The following is a 22,221-nucleotide window of genomic DNA, read 5'->3' on the forward strand; positions in this document are numbered from 1 at the left end:
AAAGCTGCTGTGGAGTACATTTGTCAAAATAATGTTCCCATAGGGTAAAATGTCCTCATAGGCCCTATATAACACTCATAGCATCCATAAGCATGGGTCTGTGGGGAAAAGACTCAGTCAAATAATCAAATAACAAATTAATGACTAAATATGTTTACATAGAACAAGCTGATTACTACCACCACTTATAATTGCCTGAAATTTTATAATATTTTATTTAATCTATAAGTAACAAAAGATCTTAAGCAGGGTACATACCAGCAGTTTTGTTTGTTTTTTTTTCCCCCCATATGAATGACTAGACTACTACGGTATATGTCTACATGGAACAAGCTGCAGTTTCCTAAAGACAACTTGCAATATTAACTACCCAGATTTACGTTAGCAGGTTGCTGGTGTTGCTGTTGTTGTTTTGCACTTATATAACATATAAAACTAGATTAAAAAAGTCGATGCAGGAAGAGGTAAAAAACCCACAAGGACTTATATTAAAGCCTTCACCTTATGAATGCATAAAATTTGAACATAGTTTGCTGATAGACTTGGCTTTATTTGAAAATTTTTTGCTATATGCACTATAACTGACCACGATGGCTTTCTCAGTTTTACTCTAGAAGAGCAATAAATGTCCTGGCATATACCGTATAATGTGCATAGCTGGTCATGGTAATAAGATTACATAGCATTCCTAGGAACAGATTCAACATGATTTGATGAAAACTACACTCGAGGCTCATGTTTTTGCTGTAAACGAATCAGTTACTACTCCAATTCTGATAACAGGTTTATCTTATGTAGTGGTTAAAAATAGCCAAAAATCAGTTTACCTGAAAAGTGTTGAGAACATGTTGACAAGCTTCACTCAGATCAGTCAGGCCCTGTCGAAACGATTCTGTGGCCGTGATATTTCCTATACACAAAATATAATGTAATATCAATAGGTTAATTAAATGTACCTCAGTCAAGGCGCAAAAACATTAACATTCAGTTATATTTAAAGGTGTACCAAAGCTTTTCAGATGAAGAGAATGCCAACTGCTTATCTCCATTAGAACAACTGTTGTTTCGACTAATGTTCTACAGTATGGCATAAAAGATCTCGTTATCTATTCAATTATAATTTGGACTGCTAGCATCACTTGCTTTTCTCCAACTGGAGATTTAATGCTATACTGTGGGACATTCATGGCAAAAAAAATGGCATCTCCATGGAGAAAAGCAGGCTCCACTGGAAAAGTTACATATGTGCACCTTTGATCAAAGACACAACTGCCTATTTATTTATGGCTGTAATTTTCTGACAAGGGTGTGTCAGAAGATACAATCAATCACACTCATCTTTATGCTGTTACTCCATGGAACTTGAACCTCAAGCCTTTTGGTTCATGGGCAAATTGTTGCTACATCCATCTCCATTAACTCTTCCACTACTTGGATTAATTGGAAATTGCTCTTACAATACAAATCTTTCTGTTTAGTTTTTGTTATTTTATCTCAGCAGAGTGACTTCATGTGACAAAGCATTTGTTTTGTGCTGTTGTGATGCTATGATGTTTTCATTTCAAACAGTGTGAGTAGATATAGTCCAGGCAGCTGGAGGGAGGGGTGTGTAACTCAAAGTCAGTGGCCTCCTTTAGACAAAGTGAAAGCACAGGACTCTCGTCAACATGTTTACTCTGGGAAATACTATTTACTCTGTAGCAGATGTGTACACGCATGTTTTGGACATGTAATAATGTACATTAACAAATCAGTATAGAGCCAGGGGAGATATTTATGTCTGTCTTACCTCGAGTCTGGATACGAAAGTTGATCTTAGTCTCTGAAGGATGTGTGATCGTGTAGCCACAAAAGTCCACCTCAGGACTGATGGCAAGAAGACAAAAAAAATATATAAAAATCACATTGTATAAAAAATATAACTATATCTTAAAGTTGTAATAATAATAATAATTCAAATGTTTAAGGGTAGGGTAAGTCGACAAGCGAATTCTAGGTTTGGATAACGAGAAATATTAAGAAATTTCAAAGAAATTATGACCCACTTCTTCATGATCATGTAACGTAAGGAGTTTCCAAGTGTATGGTCCTCCTCATGCATCACAAACGTCACACAGCCGTCATCTGCTCCATCGGCCTGGACCTAAAAGCAAGCAGAGACCAAAGGTTTAATAGCAAGAAGGAGTAGTAGTGGTAGTAGTGGTAGTAGTGGTAGTGGTAGTAGTGGTGGTAGTGGTAGTAGTGGTAGTAGTAGTGTAGTAGTAGTAGTAGTAGTGGTAGTGGTAGTAGTAGTGGTAGTAGTAGTAGTAGTAGTAGTAGTAGTAGTAGTAGTAGTAGTAGTAGTAGTAGTAGTAGCTAGTAAAAGCCAAAAGAATAGTGGGAAATAATTACAATCCATTGACGGTACTGTCTGAGACTGAGGCAGAACGAGATCTACAAATCTAGTTTAATGCTGCCCCTTACTGGACAAACCGGAGGCATGCATAATACGCTCTTTTTTTAAAACCTAAATGCATATACATTTGATTACTTTCAGCTGTCATTTTTGGGCTAAAACAATCAGTGCACATCTGGGACCAATATGTGTGACTGAAGATCCTATAGAGCGCATTTAAGCGCACGTTTACGTTTATGCACACTGGCTGATGGCCATAGCCCACGTGGTTCAGATGCTGTAAAGGACAAAACCTAATCATTTTTTGTGGAAGTTATGACTTCATAAAGAACTAAACGCCATATATAAGCAACTGTATAAAATAAAGCCTGTAAAATACCATCTCCAGAACCGGTTTCTTCTCGCCTTCCGCAGCCATGCCTCGTTTTGTTGCAAATGACGTAGGAGGGTCCCTCTGTGCGGGGAAGTCTAGGAGGCACCGAGAAAGCCGACAAAGAAAGCATTAAAAATAAAATTATGGGAAGAAAACATCGTATCATATATGTTTTAAATAAAACATAGTATGAACTACCTAAATATGTACAGATAAGTTAAAAGTTTGTAGTTAAAAATAAATTTCTCCTTCTTTGCAATTTCACATTGTAACCTGTAAGACTACAAATTGGAAGAAAGTTTCAAATGCCCCGTGACGTGACGTACATTTGCAAAACAACATTTATGCGGAAGTTGTAGTTTAGAAATTGAAACCGGCCGTTGAGAAAAACGACAGAGCGTTTCAATCGAACTACACTCACCAGAGGGCAGCTGTCGTCGTTTCCCGTTCGGAGGTTTCGCAAAGCGAAGGCAGAAGTCACTCGAAAAGGATTAGCCAAGCGCCGAAATCTTTCTAGATGTTGGAATTCGCTGTAAATGGGCCACTTTAACCAGCACTGACCCACACAGGTATTCAATTAATTGTCGTATGTATCGTAATTTGTACAACCCGCACAATTTGAGGCCCATCTTTATGGGCTACACAGCTATTGTTTACATTCGGCTAACTCCGTAGTATTTTATTTGTGCCAGTTGGTGTTAAATTGGCAATTGGGCTTCGATCGTCGTGACACCTTTTATAATTTACTTTTGTTACAGCCTGTTATTGTGCTGAACTGTTAACTGTTAACATATGCCATGCCAGTGTTGCCACTGTAGTTTTACTTTCTACGTGCTTGTTAGAGCAATAATAATAATACGGTGCCTTAACATGAAAACATATGGAGCCACAAAATAAAATACTTGTTATATTTTATCCACTTATGATTCATTAAAGGGGTGCCGTTGCATTTCATAATTTTGTAGCATAACGTCAGGAGATTAAATAATAGACAATTGTACAATATACTAGTTATAATCAATATCAATCAATATTTCCCTGTTTTGTATTTATTTTTTGCCAGATTTTTTGCTGCTCTGACGTGCCATAAAGTGCCATGGCTATCCTGTTTGCGGTGGTGGCTCGTGGGACCACTATCCTGGCCAAACACGCCTGGTGTGGGGGCAATTTCCTGGAGGTGACGGAACAAATTTTGGCCAAAATCCCTTCAGAGAACAACAAGCTGACCTACAGCCATGGAAGGTATGTGTCATCTTTCATGTTTGTTTGGACATCTTATACCTGACTTCTACAGTTTCAAACTTTCACTATTTCACTACTACACTGGCAGAGGGCATAGAAAAACATGTGTCCTTACTGTAGACAGGCTTGCATCTTCATAAACCTATTCTTATTTGCCCTGGGGAGGGCCTCCACCTGCTTGTTTCTATGGAAATGTTGTAATAAGGCATAAGCATATCTAGTTTCATGAAGAATGTTCATATGCACAGTTTTAAATTTCTATTTCAATTGAAGCAGGTGACTTGCCACCTCTAAAATGACATACTGTTACCTTAAAGTAGGTTAAAAGTTTCCAGAAAGTCAGAATCTATGAGTATGTAATATGTAGTTAGTCCATCTAAATACAGTAGAAAAGTTGTGTTATAATGATACTGATGTCTGTAATGCACTATTCAATTTATGTTTCTTTTCTTCTTCTAGCTACCTGTTCCACTACATTTGCCATGACAGAATCATATATCTGTGTATTACTGATGATGTAAGTACAGTTTGCATTCATGAAATCACTTAATGCTGGTAGATTTTAACATTGTAATCTGTCGGAGGACCACAAGCCAAAACAGGAAATGAAAAATGACACAGTGGAAAATGCAAACTACTTTATAGATGCATGTGATTACCCACAGCTTTGGATTGCCACCATATTGCTCTTAAAATGTGTCACTTGACACAACAACATTTAATAATCTGCGTTTTCCCTGGAAAAGTGTAATTGTCAAAAGAGATAAAAACTTGGAAATGTCAAATGTCATCTCGTTTATTTGTGTTTTTCTAGTTATTACTTAGATTGGTGGGAAAGTAGCTGTACTAAATACATTTTTAAAGTACAGTTGATTATTTTTGCACAAGGGACAGACCTTTCTGGGAAGTTAAACCTTCACCCATCAAAATGGAGATGTTGTCATCTATTTTTATTAGTCTAAGCATTACTACTGTGTACCTTGTTAACCTTGTGGTATCTAGGTAACAGTTATGAAATTATCTCCATTATGTTGTATCAGCTGTCCATGCCCAACCAGGATGTAAAATAAAATATTAAGTATATTCTAGTTAATAAGCATTTAAATATAATACAAAAGTGAATAATTTTGTTGCTTTGTATTTTTCATTAAACAGGATTTTGAGAGATCGCGAGCGTTCACCTTTCTCAGTGAAGTGAAGAAACGCTTTCAAACAACATATGGGTCCAGAGCACAGACTGCCCTTCCTTATGCCATGAACAGTGAATTCTCCTCAACACTGGCAGCTCAGATGGTGAGTGTAGTTAAGCTTGATAACCTGTACACTTTATTTCATGAGACACCATCAGTAACTTTAAATGACACTTGTTTTGTAGAAGCATCATTCAGATCCACGGGGAACAGATCGCCTCACTGAAACACAGATGCAGGTGGATGACTTGAAGGGAATTATGGTTCGCAACATTGGTACGTTTCTTCATTGTCAAAATAAAGACATGTCCCAATCAGCTTACGTTGTATCTAAAGAGTACAACAATCCTTATATTTTATTTGATTGTGCAGTCTGTAGTATTATATATTCTATAATGCATTTCTGTTGGTGGAATGTTCAGCAGTTTCAATAGTGACACAGTTCCCACAGACAAAAGAGTGAGAGTGACTAAATGGAAAAACTGTTGGTTAATGCTAGCTAGCTTGCGGCTAACAGCACAAATCATCTCACCTTTTGTATTTCCAATTAAACCAGCTCTTTCTGGTCAGATTGTGTTGAACTAAAGCCCAGATGAAAGTCTAATTTGAGTAACAGAGCTTCTAACAGAGCAGTGCTTTCAGTTAGCATCACACCCCCAGGGAATGTTATTGACATCAGTTGCAAAGTAGCAATAGCCTGGACAAAATATTTTGGCATTGGAAATATGCATTCAGAGACTAGCATTTAAATTAACTCTAGTCAGTGCAGTGCCTTTATTGTTCTTACCAACAAAGAACTTTGTCACATTAAGTAAAATCTTTGTCACATTAAGTAAAATCATAATTTATACAAATCCTTGACCTCTTTCAGATTATGCATGCTCCAAACCTGTGTTGCCTTTCATTGTGCATCTTCACGATCAAATACATTAGAGCTTAACTATTTAGGAATCATGTCATGTGATTTTATTTTTTTTTAACATTATAATTTATGTTTAATTAGTATGAGTCTGTTCAAAGTTTACATTTAAAGGTGCAGTATGTAACTTTTTGTTTGGGTGTCTATCACCTGCTTGTTTCTGTGGATTTAATTGCTCTACCTGGAACGTTCCACAGCAGACATTAAACAGCTCTACTTCACATTTATTCAATCACAAGTAGTTTTGTAGCTCAAAAAAAACAGAGAAAGCAGAGAAAAACAGGCATTCTGGCTGTGAGTGTGGTTGTCTCTCCACAGGAGAGCAGTATGAGCTGTAAATTGGTCTGGTTTGGTCACCATGAAGATAGAAAGGTTTAAGGCCATACTGTGAAACATTTTAGACAGAGCAACATCTCCATGGACAAAAGCATTTATTGGACTCTCTACCAGAAATGAAACACAATGCACTTTAAAAACACATCCAAGCAGGGGAAGCCACATTTGAAAAATATGAAACTGCTAAACTATTTCAAGAATTCCATGCATTCCATGTCAACATGTTTGTAGAAATATAAACGACAGCCAGCAGACTTACAGAGTTAGCAAGGTTTTTTTTTTTTAAAACATGCTACAGTAATTTTACTGTAAAATTACTCAAATTACTGTAGTCTTTCTGATTTGATATTTTGACCACTCAAATTGCAATTTTGACTCAATAGCAATATATTTTACAGCATTAACTAATAATTTTCTGGTCTTCTTCAGATTTGGTTGCTCAGAGAGGGGAAAAGCTTGAGCTGCTGATTGACAAGACAGAAAATCTTGTTGATTCAGTGAGTTTTTTTTATACATTTTTAAACGAAACCACTAATTATAGGTAGTCCTTATTTTGTATGCATAGATTATATTGATAGCTCTTGTTTTTTTCCTTTTTAGTCAGTCACATTTAAGACTACAAGTCGAAACTTGGCACGAGCAATGTGTATGAAGAACCTGAAGCTTTTTGTTCTGATCTTGTTAGTGTCTTTGGTGAGTAAAGGAAGTTCAGCAACATTTTACTGACTGCGGATACATGCACACCAAATCTGATTATTATATAGGCCTGTCAGAATAATTACTGTATGTAGATGTAGATCAATAGATGATAAATGGAACAATAATATTTGGGGGCCAATATTTATCATTTTTCTTTGTACTAGTGGGGGAAATCTCTTTATTTTTTTGTACTACAATGAGATTTAAGCTATAGAAGTTTTGAATTATGAAGTTTTACATCCTGTTATTTATTTATTGCAGCTTATATTTTTTAACAAAATTGTACATTTAGAATTGTTTTTTGTAGATATTTCTGCTTTCTAGTTTGGTTTCAGTATTGTTTGTCATTGTCTATATATACTTCAGCAATGCTCTATATTAGACTTTAAAATGTGTTATTGTGACAGACCTATTATCTGATTTCTGATCCTTTAAGATTGCTTAAATGAAAAGGGATCATGATCAGAAAGATTGTTTTTGTGTTTAAATGGCATGTTCATAGTTAATAGTTTAATAAGTAAGTTCAAGTATGTAATTATTTAATGTAATTAAGAAGTATTGTTAATCTTATCTTCTCTGCTCCATTTAGGTGATCATATACATTATTGTTTCTGCTTCATGTGGAGGTCTTGCTTGGCCAAACTGTGTCAAAAAATGAGTGGACTTTGGAGGCCATGGAGAGAGGGGAACAAAAAGTGAAAGCATTGGTTTAACGCTGACTTCAAATGAACAACATTAAAAGCTATTACAATCTAGCTTTAAATTCAATGAAAAATACAATGGTCCTTCCCAGTGTCCTCTTTAAATGCACATCTACAGATTGCCTTCTGGAGTCCCAAATAACTACCACAGTTATGAATCAATGGAACTACACTTGTCTTATGCTTACCCAGTACGCACACCGGGTCAGGCTGATGTATTGGTTTGTTGTATGACCACCTATCTATGTATACATTCATGACATCCATGGGAAAACCTCACTGTGGACGACATTGGTACTAGCAAAATGCCTGGTGGATGCAAAGATTTAACACGACTTGCTAATGTGGGTACCATATCATTACAGTTTCTTGAGTGAGATAGTCATTTGCAGTACATCTTCAATGAGAAAACCCTTTGTTTTATTACCAAGCACAGTCTTCATCAGTAGATATGGTATAATTAGAAATGATTTCACAAATAAATTGTAAATTATTGTAATCAATATTAATCTGTTTGAAAGGTGCCATAGTTATTTTAAATTAAGACAGACTTCTCTGGGACTTTTCTCTTTGAAGCAGGTAGGATCTTTTCTTCATTAGTCCTTCATCAGTCAGTAACATGTAGTGTCTTCATGTTTATTCTGTTTAACAATGCACTTTTACATTGTAAATATGTATGCTTCCACCCTTGTGGTTTATAATTGTGTAATTATTAAATTATTGTACATTCAGATTTCAATTAATAAAATCTGGTCATATTAGACTAACTTGTGTTTTTTATGGATAGAATATGTTCATAGACTGTCTAGAAATAAATTAGAAAGTAATTCATTTAGAAAATTCTTTAGCAAATCAGTGTCTGGAGCTGGGTGGAATGGCCAGAAATTATGCTACCGGTACACTGTAAAATCTATTACTCAGTACATATTTGTAAATTTAGACTGCTCACCACCTCAGTGTGTAGCCTTCTTAGTTTAGGATACAATTAAGTATTCTCAATTTATACTATAGACTTAGATTAATATATAAATGACTTGCAACTTAAAGCCTGGATAGGGTTAAAAACAAACAAACAAAAAAGACAATCCCTGCACCAAAAGAGTATCGCCATTAGGGGTCATCCATGTCTCAGTCAGGCAGCGGGCCAAATTAAGATACCCTTTTTGTTTTTGTTTACAAGTCTAAAAGTTCAAAGGAAATCCACCTCCATAAAAGGTTAAATAGTCAGTGATAAACCATAATTCACTAAGGTCAAACACTGAGCCAGTCAATATTGTTTTTGATGATTTATAAAAAATCATTTATAAAATAGAAAACGCTACAGCAACAGGTGCGTCTAATTAATCATGTAGTACGCATGCGCACTGTGTTTGCTTTGGGTCAGGTAAGAACACGTGGGAAACAGAAAAGAAGTTGTACCCTAACTTGATTAAGATATAACGCTTTATTTATTTAACTATTCAAATATTTCACTTCATATTGAAAATGTAATCTTAAAACGCCATATATATTTATAGTTTGACAAAGCAAATAACAGCTAGAAATGTGCATTACTGACATTTTGTTTGTTAGCGTACTCGTTAGCTTGAAGACCAAAAAAATTATCTGACCTATAATAGTGAGAAAATATGTGAACAGGTAAGAAAGTTTCTTTACTATCTTTATTAGTCAAATTGAACTACATTTATTTATAAATTCATTGAAGTTTCTGAGGTAAACCATATTGGTTTGTGTAATCCAATGTTTGACATTAAATAGCTGTCAAATGTAACCTAGCCATTCACTTACGACTGATGTGTACTCGCTTTGCTTGATTGTATGTAATAATAAATTAATATTCTTATACCACATAACAGCTTGCAAGCAGAATAATTAAACTATAGTTGAAGTCATCTGTCTGGCCTGTTGATGTAGTTAGTTTAGCGTAAATAGTTACAGCTATAGTGATCTGAGATAATACATGACAAACTGACAATGACAAACTCAAATAATACTGACAAACTGACAACAAAAACGTGCTTTTCCCACTAGTTAAAACCCACCCTGAACCATTCATGAGCTGTACAGACTGTACAGAGTGTTTTCTTTGCTATTTGTAGGTGTGTACTATGTTTACTCCTGGCTGCTAAAAATAGAAGTTAACTGTGTGTTGGAGGCCTCTTCACGCGAAGATAATCCACCAGGGCCAGTTTATAAGTGTGTGTGTGTGTGTGAATCTGTATCTATTCTCATGTATGTATTCTATTGTATTGTTTGTTTTAGAAGAGCAATTTAATTTTGTAAGATCATGCCACAGATAAATCCTTATAATCAACACTAGTGTTTACCACATGTTCATACTGAGGCTATTGTGGCACAGGTAACTCTTGAATATTTGTACTGAATGTTTCAGTATTTAATACTCGATTATTTGGGGTATATATGTCACTTATCCATAGAGATTATATTACTTTGTCTGAATTGTTTTCACACTGTGACAACTTATTCATTTTCCAATCATCTTTCATTCATTCAATTATGAGAGTTTTATATTGCTCAAAGAACATGTACAGCTACAGTCAGCGGGCCCTCCTCTGCCCAGATCTGTCTGTATCTTAGTCCGGTGGCATCTCCTTTTTGTTTCTATGGAGATAGTTGAGTTGAAAATCATACTATGAAACATTCCAACCAAGGCAATTACATCATCATGGAAACTAAAATGTAAGCAGACCCTTCACCAGAAAAGTTACACAGTGCACCTTTAAACCTTAAGTTATATGTTTATGATAATGCAACGAGCTATATTACTCAGATTGTTTTAGAAAGCTGGCAAAAAGGGCAAAATTTTCACCTACGGTAGTCTCCTATTAATGGGACCCACTCAGTGACACTTGTGTAGCCATATGTTGTACTACATTTAATCTAGATAGTCCTATTCACAATGGGAAGCTTTTAGAATCTGAGAGTGAACAGTTGTTTGCCCTGTTAAAATCTCACCGTCTCAAATTATCACCAAGGACTGTTACAACATATTAAACTGCTCCTATGCCTAATGCTTTGTATTGTTTTATCAATATCCTATAATAATAGAGTGTCCAATATAGCTGTAAATGCATTTTTAGATGTAAGTAGAATTATCCTTCCCAGAGTATTTCAATACATTGCATGAGATAATTGTAATTTGATCTTTGGACATCCTAATAGTATACAGTTCATCTTATCTATTGCCTATTAGTGCCAATATATATATATAAGTTAATTTATGTAGTCACTAATAGAAGTGGTCAGGTTCAACATTTGTAAATTTGCTTTTTGGATTAAAACCACAATTTCTGCTCTGTCCAGAGAAATTGTAATACTGCAATTTAATCCTCATTCACTGGATTTCTTGGCTCATATTATTGTCTGGAAAGGCTTGATAATAGGCATTCTTTCTGTGTCTCTCATCACATTCACTGATATATGGAGCTGAAGCCACAGTAATCGACTTATTGTGCTGTTTTCTATGCTTTACAGAGGTCTGCGTTGTCTGGTGGTATGTTCGCTGGAATCCCCCCCCCCGTGACCCTCTGCTCGGGCCTGATGTGGGTGGCTTTGTGCCATGGACTTTAGAAGCTCCAGATCCAACTGTGGGTCCCCCTCATGTCCAGTGCATCCTCCAAAACAACAGTGTACTACTAGGAATTTCTAAGTTTTTAAAAAGTTTGATTTAACTTCATACATTCCACTTTATTAAGAAAAATACATGTTTAGATCAGGATATTTATAGTTATTTGCTTATATAGCCTTTAGATGAGTTGTAGCTTTTTGAGAGAAATTGTTCAGCTGCAAAGTAATATAATTAAGATCCTATAAGTGATGCTTTACAATGTTCTGTAGATACAAAAATGCCAGTGTCCTTTTCAGTTTGCTGTATCTATGGAGACATTATTGCTTTACCTGGAATGTTTCACAGTATGCTACCTAAACCTTTGTCCATGGACACAACAGCCAACGACACTAGACCAAGTTACAGGTCAGATCTCTGTTGGGTTGACCCAGTTCAGAAAGTTTGTGTGTGTTTTATTGTTTATTTATTTATTAGCACCTGTTCTTGAGTAAATGCAAAATAGTTAGGCAAAGTGAAACACTGCGGGCAAAGCAATAAAATCTCTGTGGAGACAAGCAGATAGGAGACACCCCCTCCAGAAAAGTTGCATAGTACAACTTTAATTTTGCTCAAAATACTGGTAGAGATGTCATAATACCGGATAAGTTTAGAAAATACAGTATAATCCTTTTTGCTCTGTACTTTACATGTTTCCCCCAGTAAAGATTAGTTTCCAGCCGGGGTCATGCGCCTCGTATAGATTATGCAGAAATAGCGTAGGTCTTAAAGGTCTTAGACTCAGGTGTCACTCCTCTGTAGTAGCATGTGTTGAGATGTGTGTTCATTCTGTGTCTCATTCCTTCCTGTTTTTATTGCCTTGGAAAACTTTGTGTGATGTCTGTTGCTTTAACTGGTGTTATGCTAATTCTCCTGCACAGGCCATTCACTTAGAAAAGAGGGACTTTGGTGCTTAGCAACAGTGAATGCCACCAGCCCCGCTGACTCTGACCACTCCCCCTACGCTGTGGGCCGCATGGATAAGGTAACGTGCTTTTTCAGGCTGTGCTTCTGTAAACTTTGGAGCATAGCGTTGCACACGGCTCGCTGCTTGGCTGGACCTTGACACGCCTGTTACTGACAAACTACGTGGGCCAGTCACTCATTGCGTTTGTATTACTACTGATCTACTTGGTGGAACTATTTCTCTTCCTCTGCTAAATGGATATATTACAATTTTCCTCACATGATGGATTTTTTTTCCCACCCTAGCATATTACTGTCAGCAGATCTTTAAAATGTGTAGTTAATTAGTTTTAGCTGTAACCAGATCTTGAAGTTGCTTAATTTCTCATGGATAAATTTGCACATAATAAGACCTGGACCTATCCTTGTGTTAACAGCAAGGCACTTTGAACCACTGGTAAGTTAGTTATTAGTATTGTAAACCTGTTGTGAATGTGATTGTTCTGCTCTTTTGTGGATTCATTTTCCTCTATTAAAATTCTAAGGTCAAGGATAAATTTGCCTGTATCAAGATGTCAAAATGAACCTGTCCTTGGTTTAACAACAACACTTTTTGAACCACCGATACATTGTTGTTGTTGTTATTATTATTATTGTAAACCTGTTGTGCTAATTTGTATGTGCATTTCTCTATAAAATTGTAAGGTCAGGGACTGTGTGTAAGGTGCACAGGTGCCTTCTATTACAGAACAGTTTTAAGGCTATTTCCAGTGGAGATGCTTCTTTGGTGTTATTGTCTTGTGTCAGAAAATACTGCAATGGCCCTGGAGGAGCTGCCCGTGCCAAGTTTCAATGTGCACTGCAGCCTGCTCATCCTATATTTTATCTGAGTAGGCAGATTACGGTGTAGCATTACTCTGCCCTATTTTAATCCACTACTTGTTTTCATGGTTGCTGAATGAACTAATGTTTCAGATCTTACTGTCCAAGTCTGACTTCAATGAAAGTATGTGTTTATATTTTACACACAGGGGTCAGTGGTGATAACTGCTAGTCTAAGCTGTGAAGCCAAACAATGCTGACCTTTTGCTAACATGGTGGCTATTATCCCTATGAAAATGTCACTGTACGGTTTGTACTTTGTTGTCATGTGTATTGAAATCATGTCCCCGTTTAAATAATGCCAGGAGTTTTGTAACAATAATATTTTTTGGGGGGATTTGATACTAAGGACACTATCCTCAGTGAACAATTCCAATTCCATGATGATGATAATAAAAACTCTTCTTTAGACAGTAGAATGTGATTTTCAGCATTAACTGATAAGTACTTTTTCCATGTGATCTTATATCTGTAGGATCCTTCAGTCATCCAAGTAGGTTCCATAAGGGTCTATTGTTGTATACCTGTCTATATGGTCTTATACTGTACTTCCTCAAATGAGTATCTAGTTTTAATACTAAATTTAGTATTGATTAGTATCTGATTTTCGATACTTTTGACAGCCCCAATTATTTATTTTTTATTACCTTATTTATGAGATTAGTTACTATTGATTTTTGCGTTGTACATTTGTTATTTCAATTACTTAATTAGAAGCTGAACCATGTTGTGGTCATCTTTAAATAGCTGTTGTGGTGAGACAGCAATGTGACATGCTATAATTTAGTGTAGCTCAATTACTCTTATGAATGAAGCCAACAGCTTGCTCCCAGAGTGCTGACATATTAAATTATATCATTAGAAAGATGCCAAGAAACCTCAAGGTGAAATTGCAAGTGGCAATGTTATGCAGTACACTCTAATCTGCTAACTATAGCATTATACAGTATTAGACCATTTGCATTTTTTATATTCATGTCATGAATAAGTGATTGCAGCTACTGTTACCAGTCAGGAGTCAAAACACTTTCTTTGAAGTTAAGGTGTGTCCATTTTCAAAGAGGCCTGGTGGAAAAATCTTTGAAACCTGAAACTAGCTTTTAGTTCCTAAAAATAATTTAAATTGTAAAGGTTTTTGTATGTATATCTAATTGACAATTAGCAATTGATTTCATATTATTCATATTAGTCATATATTCATATTTGATGTTTATTGTCATAGCCTTCAGGATTAAGAACCTTTAGAGTAAAAAGTTTGATCTTATCTTATTTCATTCTCTACAGGATATGTGTTTGATTTTGACAACATATGTAAATTACATATTCAGTTTTCTTACAAACAAAAATTCTCATTTATTTGTTCTTTTTTCTTTTTGCAGATTTTTAACTAAAGTAAGGGCCACAATTTCATGTTCTTGGAAGTCTACAATGTCAGACAAAAACTTAAACAAGCCTTGTGAGGGCCAGGATGAGCCCCCATTATTTTTGGCAAACAGAGGTCGTTTGTTAGATAGTGACAGCAACTACTCATTGTCCTTGTCACCCGACTCTGCCAGCTGTAATTTTAACCTGAGCGTGAGAAGAGACTGCACTTCCCCAGATATTAACACACAGAGTGCAGATGGACCTATCCTGCACCCAAACAATACTATAATAACTCTACCACAAGGAAAGCGCTTCACTAATTTGGAGAATTCTTTAATAGCTTCACCGGACAGTAGCAGAATCAATTTTTGGAACGATAGCTTGAGTTTTTTGAGCTGCCAAGATTCTGACAGAAACAAAACATTTTATAAGACTGCATCAGAGGGAAGCAACAGTGAAATGGCATCTCCAGATTCAGTTGGGATGAGTTCATGTAGGACATCCCATAGAGGATCCATGGATCTCTCCTTCAGTTCTGCAGAAATGGTTGTACGGAGCAACAGCTTTGTCTTGGACCAGCAAGCATCAGTGTTATCCTCACTTGAGGAGTCCTCAGCTCCTCCAGTCTCAAGCCATGATGAATCCAAGTCTCTTTTAACCCCTTTCAGTGAAACAGGTGGTGCAGGTGACCAAGCCGGCGACCACCCTTGCTTTGGGATGACATTTGTGTTTGAAGATAAAATGGAGCTTCCAAGTGAAGAGCATGAAGCAACGTCTAACTCGTCTTTTCTAGCTTTGCCAGGAGAAGGAGAGAATTTCAGTACCACCTTTCTTTGCAAAAACTCAGATATTAAGAATGACACTCCATTTATTTCCTCTAGATCTGAACTGCTGTATGAATCTGCAAGTTTGTCTGAGGATTCCCATAGAAAGTCTGTGGACCTCTCCTTCAGCTCTGCAGAGATGGTGGTACGAGGCAACAGTTTTATCTTGGAGGAGCAAGCTGTACCTTCACTGATGTCTTCATTTGATGAGTCTCTAGCTCCTCCAACGTCTAGTCATATTGAATCAAAGTCTCTATTGGCATCTGCTGCTAGTGTGAAAGATGGTGCAGGTGACCAGGCAGGAGACCAGCTCTCTCTTGGGACCACATTTGTATTAGGAGATAAGGTGGAGCTCCCAAGTGAAGAGGTTGGAGGGATGTGTAACTCTTTCTTAGCTTTACCAGGAGAGAAGCATGGTCTTCACATTTCACCACTTTCTACCACTTTCCTCTATGAAAACTCAACATCAGATTGTGCAAATGATGCTCAGTTTATTTACTCTGAAGCTGAACTGCACAATGAATCCAAGCCTCTCTCAACACCAGATCAAGTTATGACATTTGATACCCCATTGTTTTCTGTTAAAGATAAAGATATTTGTACTTCTACTCCTGTACAAAACCTAGGGACCCATCTGCCAAACCTGGCTTCTTTTGCTGTGTCACCCTGCACAGAAAATACTGGAAGTCCTGCTCCCCAGCCCGTGTTGAGGAAGAAAAACTCTGTCTCTCCCAAACAATTTGAGAGAGGAACCCCAGTTTCAGGCAATAAAGTCACTAAAATGGGAGTTGACAAGTTTCCAAAATCCAACATGAGCAGTGTGAGATGTAAAATGAGAAGGGCTGAAGGATCAAGTCTTCTACTGGATAAACCACTGCAAATGAATGCTAAACAAGAAGGGAACAAAGTTGGATCTAGGCCAAGTCCTACCAGAATTAATAATGGTGCAACAACCCCAGTCTCTGCTGTCCTTAATCCTCAAAGAAAACTATACATTAGAGCTAATAAAGACCTAAAAGACGGGCAAAGAAATTCTTTTGATTCTGAAGAGTCCCAAGCAAAGAGTAGAACAGTCCATGCATCACTAAGCATTGATACAAGCAAACAAGCTCCAGCGGTCCACTGTAGTCCAGCCAGTTGTGACACTGAGCAAGAACCCACAGGGCACGCTAATACTGATCCAAAAGTGAATATTGCAAATACCACCTTCTGTTACCCAGATAAATCTCCACCAAAAAATGACAAAGTGGTCACAAAACCAGCTTCAAAAACCAACACAATCAAAAAGGTGAAATCTGGCTCTACTTTAGGCCATGAAAAGTCAACCCCCAGTACCCCAAGTACACGTCCACGCTCCAGTTCTGAAAGTTCCACTGCACTGTCAAGGCTTTTCAGAATGGCAAAGCCTCAAAGACTTTCAGCTAGTTTTTCCCTTTCCATATCAAAAAACAAAAACCCGAAGAGCCAGACCAAATTAGGAAATCAGGAAAATTCATCTCCAAGTAAACCTGGATCTGAAAAAGAATCCACTGAAACAAATTGTAGAAAAGTGAAGAAAATTGTGTTGGTGGTAAGTAGTTTTTTATGGATATTTTTGAGACATTAAAAAGTATTGTATCCTTTTAATTTCATTTTTGTTTGCAGTCTCATTCCAGTACATTATCGTCAGCGTCTTGTACAGAGACTAAGACCAGGGTGCGTGGACAGCCTTCCCCAAACCTAACAGGCAGAGCATCGACCTCCAAATCTTCAGCTGCCAGTCAAAAGACGACGGCTCCTATGGCGGCCACTCCTCTCAACATGCAGCGATCAGGAGCATCAGACAGAGAGCGCAGCAGGACCAATTTACTGCTCAAAAGCAAAATCAAAGGTAAGGAAATGTTTTTGATGTGATGTGTGAGCCAGAAATCACTTTAAACACATGTTTAAAGTGATGGTTTAAAGTGGAAGTTATATTAGATATTTGTATCTCTTTTTGAGGTAATTTATTACAGTTTTAAATGTAGGCAGTATGTTTTTGTTCAAATTTTGCTTATCTTTGAAAAAGTTTTTATTAATTTTCCTATATCTCACCTGATATTTTGTGATCAGAATCAAAATTCAGAAAAAAATTATGTGACAAACCTGTTAGTACAATTTTAAACATTTATTTTAGTCCAAGAAGCTTTTCGCACAACATGAACTTTAAATGTAGATAAAAGACTATAGTTTTATTGAAATTGAAAATGTGGTATGTTCTATAGGTATGTTGCTGCACAGGTTATTTTTATTTTAATCTTTTTAGTTACATACGCTCCCCATTTTGACAACATTTAAATATATTATGTCAATCCATAGCAAAAAAAATGGATTTTAAGATATATTTAAAATGTATACTAGCACATTCATTTTTTATGGAATCTTTGTTCATTTTAATCTTTACATATGTCAACGTTTGTGTATTTTTGTTTTTGATGGGACCTATTCTGTATGTCGATTCATTGCTTATGTCATTTTAGGTAATACAAAAACTCCTGGAGACACTGCCCCAGCTGTTAATAACAAGCCAGGTTCATCCCAGCGTCTTCAGACCCCCTCTCGCTCCTCTGTGATGGACCCCCCTCCCACTTTTGGGCCCAGACTCCAACCACGGAAGGTCTGTGGACCGTCCAGGATCCAACCAGGGTCCAACGAGTCTGGAGTTCACAGGGAGACTAGTGACAGCACCAAGACGACACAAGGTGAGACAGATTTACAAAGACTGAAGACCCTGAACTTAAAGGCAAGGCTTTAGTTTTGATAGTGACCCACTTCAGAGCTGCACAAGATAAATCACCTTGGTTAAGTCCCTCCTTAATGCCATTTCTCTGTCCATCTTCTGTTATTGTTTGTTATTGAGGTTATATTCAAATTATTATTAGTTTTCATGTTTTGTAATTTTTTTGATTGGTGTGATTATAAATATTAATACATTTAAACAGTATGCAGGTAGTTTTAAACTAATGCCAACTAGGTGCAATTTTTATTTTTATTTTTTGTATTTATTTTATTTTATTTTTTCAGAATAAAAAAAACTAATTTCTAAAAACTTATTGACATTGTTGATGATCAAAATTCACAAATTATTGAGCAAGATTTATGTTTTTATTGAAAGTTGGAAATTGGAGTGAGTTTTCCCTTTCTGCTGCATACTCTCCATAATGCTGCTCTCTGATTGGTCAAGGCTTTGTAGTAGCAGATGCCCGCCCCCTTGTGTGTGTTGTCATAGTAACAGTTCTGTTCCAGTCTAGTTCACACGTCGCCCTGAGGTGCAATCGAACAGACATACTAACACTAAAGCTGTCTGCAGCACGAGACCACAGGATCAGTGATTTATTTTATTTTTTTATATATTTTTTGTTTTGTGCTTATTTTAAATCAATGGCTGTTTACAATGCTGTCCGATGTGGTACTATGACTGAATTTTTGCCGCACGTTTTTTTCCATAATTCCTCGTCTTTTGGTGGTCCGGCCAGTGGTAGTGCAGGGTCAAGCTGTGATCTCACCCTCTTGACTTGTCTGCTCATCGGTTCCTATCGCTTTTGTATCGTTCCTTTGTTAGCCGCCTTCAGTGGGAAGCATGGGACGCTCTGGAGATGTGAGTGTCTCAATAAATTCTCTGTGATAGGCTTTTGTATTGGAAATGCATAAACTGTAGATATGGAAAATGCTATATTGGTTTAGGTGAAAACTGGTATGTTAAGCTTTTGATTACGTTTTTCTTGATGGTTATTCTCTATTAGGCCTTTGCAATAAAAAAAAAAAAAAAAATCAATGTTGAGATTGGGTCATCTTTAATCATCAATTTCATCTTGGGTCTTTTTAATGGAGAAGTCTGCAGTCAGTCCTCTGTATGTAAACACAAGTGGTTTGAAGCAGAGTTCATTTTTATTTGGTTATAACAATATCAAATAAAAAATCATGATTGATTACTATGATCAATGAGGGAAAAGAAAATGGTGAGACTAGAATCATCTTGCCTGGTGGCTGATATTCACTATGTGAACTTCTGCCAAGTTCTTTTGAGTACCATATCATGTCTTTTATGTATTGTGTATGTACCTTGTATTGACAAATTGCTCAAAAAATAATATGCTCGATTGGTTGATTCATTGTTGACTTTCAAATAGTAGTCATGGTAAGTAATAGTAAGTAATGGTAAGATTATCAGTATGAAATCAGTAAGTTATGGAACAAAATGTCATGTTTCTGCTGCTTTGTAAATCCAGCTCATATTATTATTATATATATATATATATATATATATATTATATATATTATTTATTTAATTTTTTTACAGTTTCTGGAGCAGCAAGCAGGCGTTCAACCCCTTGCAAATTTCCAATCCTCAAAGCGAGACTCAACACTACTCCAGCGAAGACTACTCCAGCTAAGGCCAGTGCGCCAGGTAAACCCAACAGAAACTCAACCTAGTAACTATTAATCATGTTACAAAGCTTTAATCTTGTATTTTTAATGACACTCTGTGATAAGAAACAAGTACATCAGTTCCCATTTACATTGAAACAATGTTGAGTACTTTGTAGACCACTTGTGAAGTATTAGCTGATTAACGCTGATTGAGTTATACAGGCCTTTGTTGTGGTTCCTGTGATCAAAACACTCATTCAGGGCATCATGGTTAAAAATCTTTGAGATTTGTCAGTCTCAATCAGATGCTACGTGCTTTTCCAAAGACAGTATGGGTCAGTTAAACTCCAGTGTGCTCTCTGTTCTGCTTGTGCCAGTGTTGACCGCTCTATGTAAAACAACTGGACCCACCAAAGGCCTGCCAAACTGTCACATCAGCTCACAGAAGAGGACCACCACTAACACCACCAAGCTCATCAGATTTACTACTTCTGGTAAGAGTTAAATTTTATGTTTTTCATGGGCTTCCTGCTATATGGTGACATTCTGAGGACAGCTGACCATTTAAAAGATATTCAGTTTTGAGTTGTTCATTGCTTTGGCAGTAAATTGTATGTCTTTTTCTGATGTATTGTTATCTTCAAATATAGCAAAAGGAGAAGTGTTAGAATAGAATCTTTACTGTACCAATTAGGGATGTAACAATAACCGAAATATCATGATATCGTATCATCAAAGTTCTCACAATAATATCATGGACCATCACAATATATCAAATTACAAGTCTCTTTGGGGGTTTTTTTAGCTATTGCTGCACCATAACTCTTAATTTAAGTAGAGGGAACTACATAGACCATGAGCCTTTGCACCATTTCAGTGTAGACTACAAGAAGAAATAACAATTCTAAGCACTTTTAAGTTATAGTTCTTTGGATTAAATCTTGTCAAGGCATTTTAAGAGGAAAAAGTAGCATATTAACCATCTGGTTTCGCCTCCACAAAATTGTGAGCTTTCTCACAATATCGCAATAAATATTGTACCGTGAGGTTCATACCATGTTGATATCGTATCGTGAGACTTGGATATCGTTACACCCTTAGTACCAATGTAGAAATATTTAGTCTATCAATACATAAAACATCTCAAGGACAACTAAACAATAGGCATAGTAAAATATAGAATATGCACATTTCCTTGAATTTAAATCCCTACTATATTATACAATTGTAAAATAACACAAACTTGTTTTAAGATGTTTAGTTGATCTATAAACACTAAAATGTGAATATTGTAAATCTAAATTGATTTAATTTTTTTCATATAACCCTTTACTAATGTTGTCAGCATAAGTGTAAAGAATTTTGGAAGAGGAGAAAATGATTGTCTTTAGGATTTAAAAGTCTTAAAATGACCAGGATACTCATTATTGCTTTGTGAATTTTGCTTAAACCTACATTGGCACCACACCATTGAAGTGGTGTATATATATTTTATTCTTTCAAGCATGGATTTTGGTGAGATTTGTCCAATGCGTGCTATATACTGTTATAAATCACTTTTGTGATAATAATCTGACCCCAGGCACTTGGTCTACATATCACCTATAGTCCTCCTTGTCTCTCTCCCATTGGTCAGTGTTGCACTCTTAGCCCCGCCCACCTCCCTCCTCAGTTGTCGGTGCGTCTCTGCTTTACCACAGCACCGCCATCATGAAGCCTGGAGATGCTCTCTGCTCTGGCATTTCTGTGTGCTGGTTTGTGACTGGAGCCTGTTTTTACCAAGAGGATTAAAGGATTTTAAATGTGTGTTTTTTTATTTTTTTTATTTTTTATTTTTTCTTCTTCATCCCCCAATAGCTTCAAATCTCTATCAGATTTAAATCGTCTTTGCATTATTGTGGTTTAATCGCTGGAGATTACATATTTTTAACTTGGAAGTACAATCAAATGGACCTATACGCTTTCACAATTTTTATTTAATTTTGTAGTTTTAGTTTCATTTGTTGATGCTTGCATTTCCTTAAAGAATGGTTGAAGTAATACAGTTATAGCTATTCTTTTAGCTACACTTCTGCTTCACCCTTTTCTTCACTTGTGGATTGTTTTTGATCTCTGTTCGAGATGTTATGGTCTCCAAAGCTTTCCCTCTCAAACATCCACGTGCGTTTAACTGCCAAAGGTTTGCTCCGAAATATCCACCTGCTTTCGGGATGCAAGAGGAACATAGTGGTTTTCCGAACAGGTCTGTTACTGTAATCTTAGTACAACCATTTTAATATATTTTCTTTTACAACATATTTAAGGTGGTGTGTTTTGTAGATCTTTGCGGTGGTCAGTTGTCTCCTGACAAACCTGACCCTGTTTTCCCCGATCTA

At 36.4% G+C, this 22,221-nt stretch overlaps 3 protein-coding genes across 3 annotated transcripts; 2 read left to right on the forward strand and 1 right to left on the reverse strand.

Annotated features, from left to right (window-relative positions):
- Positions 1–293: 293 nt before the first annotated feature.
- Positions 294–3,014, reverse strand: polr1d (RNA polymerase I and III subunit D). Its single transcript, XM_055162565.1, has 5 exons — positions 2,967–3,014; positions 2,775–2,863; positions 2,046–2,143; positions 1,790–1,866; positions 294–910 (listed from the first exon to the last, which is right to left on the reverse strand). The coding sequence occupies exons 2-5, from the start codon at positions 2,811–2,813 to the stop codon at positions 819–821; spliced, it is 306 nt and encodes a 101-aa protein (XP_055018540.1). The 5' UTR covers positions 2,814–2,863; positions 2,967–3,014; the 3' UTR covers positions 294–818.
- Positions 3,015–3,177: 163 nt separating this feature from the next.
- sybl1 (synaptobrevin-like 1) lies at positions 3,178–8,618 on the forward strand. Its single transcript, XM_020917854.2, has 8 exons — positions 3,178–3,337; positions 3,832–4,010; positions 4,470–4,527; positions 5,166–5,303; positions 5,386–5,476; positions 6,885–6,952; positions 7,056–7,148; positions 7,744–8,618. Exons 2-8 carry the CDS (start codon positions 3,865–3,867, stop codon positions 7,810–7,812), a joined length of 663 nt encoding a protein of 220 aa, XP_020773513.1. The 5' UTR covers positions 3,178–3,337; positions 3,832–3,864; the 3' UTR covers positions 7,813–8,618.
- Positions 8,619–9,198: 580 nt separating this feature from the next.
- LOC129411521 (uncharacterized) lies at positions 9,199–20,340 on the forward strand (the record flags this gene model as incomplete). The annotated part of the gene is made up of 8 exons (XM_055162550.1): positions 9,199–9,239; positions 11,351–11,463; positions 12,362–12,465; positions 14,648–17,027; positions 17,102–17,327; positions 17,956–18,177; positions 19,776–19,883; positions 20,224–20,340. Coding segments are annotated over exons 3-8 (3,112 nt in total), but the record flags the coding sequence as incomplete, so codon positions are not given.
- Between the last annotated feature and the right edge of the window lie 1,881 nt (positions 20,341–22,221).

This window comes from Boleophthalmus pectinirostris, unplaced genomic scaffold, assembly GCF_026225935.1.
Source record: "Boleophthalmus pectinirostris isolate CB_2022bp ecotype Guang Dong unplaced genomic scaffold, ASM2622593v1 HiC_scaffold_1029, whole genome shotgun sequence".
NCBI lineage: Eukaryota > Metazoa > Chordata > Actinopteri > Gobiiformes > Gobiidae > Boleophthalmus > Boleophthalmus pectinirostris.

Excerpts from the sequence above, each read along its gene's own strand:
- polr1d (XM_055162565.1), bottom strand. The coding sequence starts at position 2,813 with ATGGCTGCGGAAGGCGAGAAGAAACCGGTTCTGGAGATG. Across the intron at positions 2,144-2,774 it reads AGAAACCGGTTCTGGAGATG|GTCCAGGCCGATGGAGCAGA; the intron begins GTATTTTACAGG and ends GCTTGCTTTTAG. Across the intron at positions 1,867-2,045 it reads CGTTACATGATCATGAAGAA|TCCTGAGGTGGACTTTTGTG; the intron begins GTGGGTCATAAT and ends TCTTGCCATCAG.
- sybl1 (XM_020917854.2), top strand. The coding sequence starts at position 3,865 with ATGGCTATCCTGTTTGCGGTGGTGGCTCGTGGGACCACTATCCTGGCC. Across the intron at positions 4,528-5,165 it reads ATCTGTGTATTACTGATGAT|GATTTTGAGAGATCGCGAGC; the intron begins GTAAGTACAGTT and ends TTCATTAAACAG. Across the intron at positions 5,477-6,884 it reads AATTATGGTTCGCAACATTG|ATTTGGTTGCTCAGAGAGGG; the intron begins GTACGTTTCTTC and ends GGTCTTCTTCAG.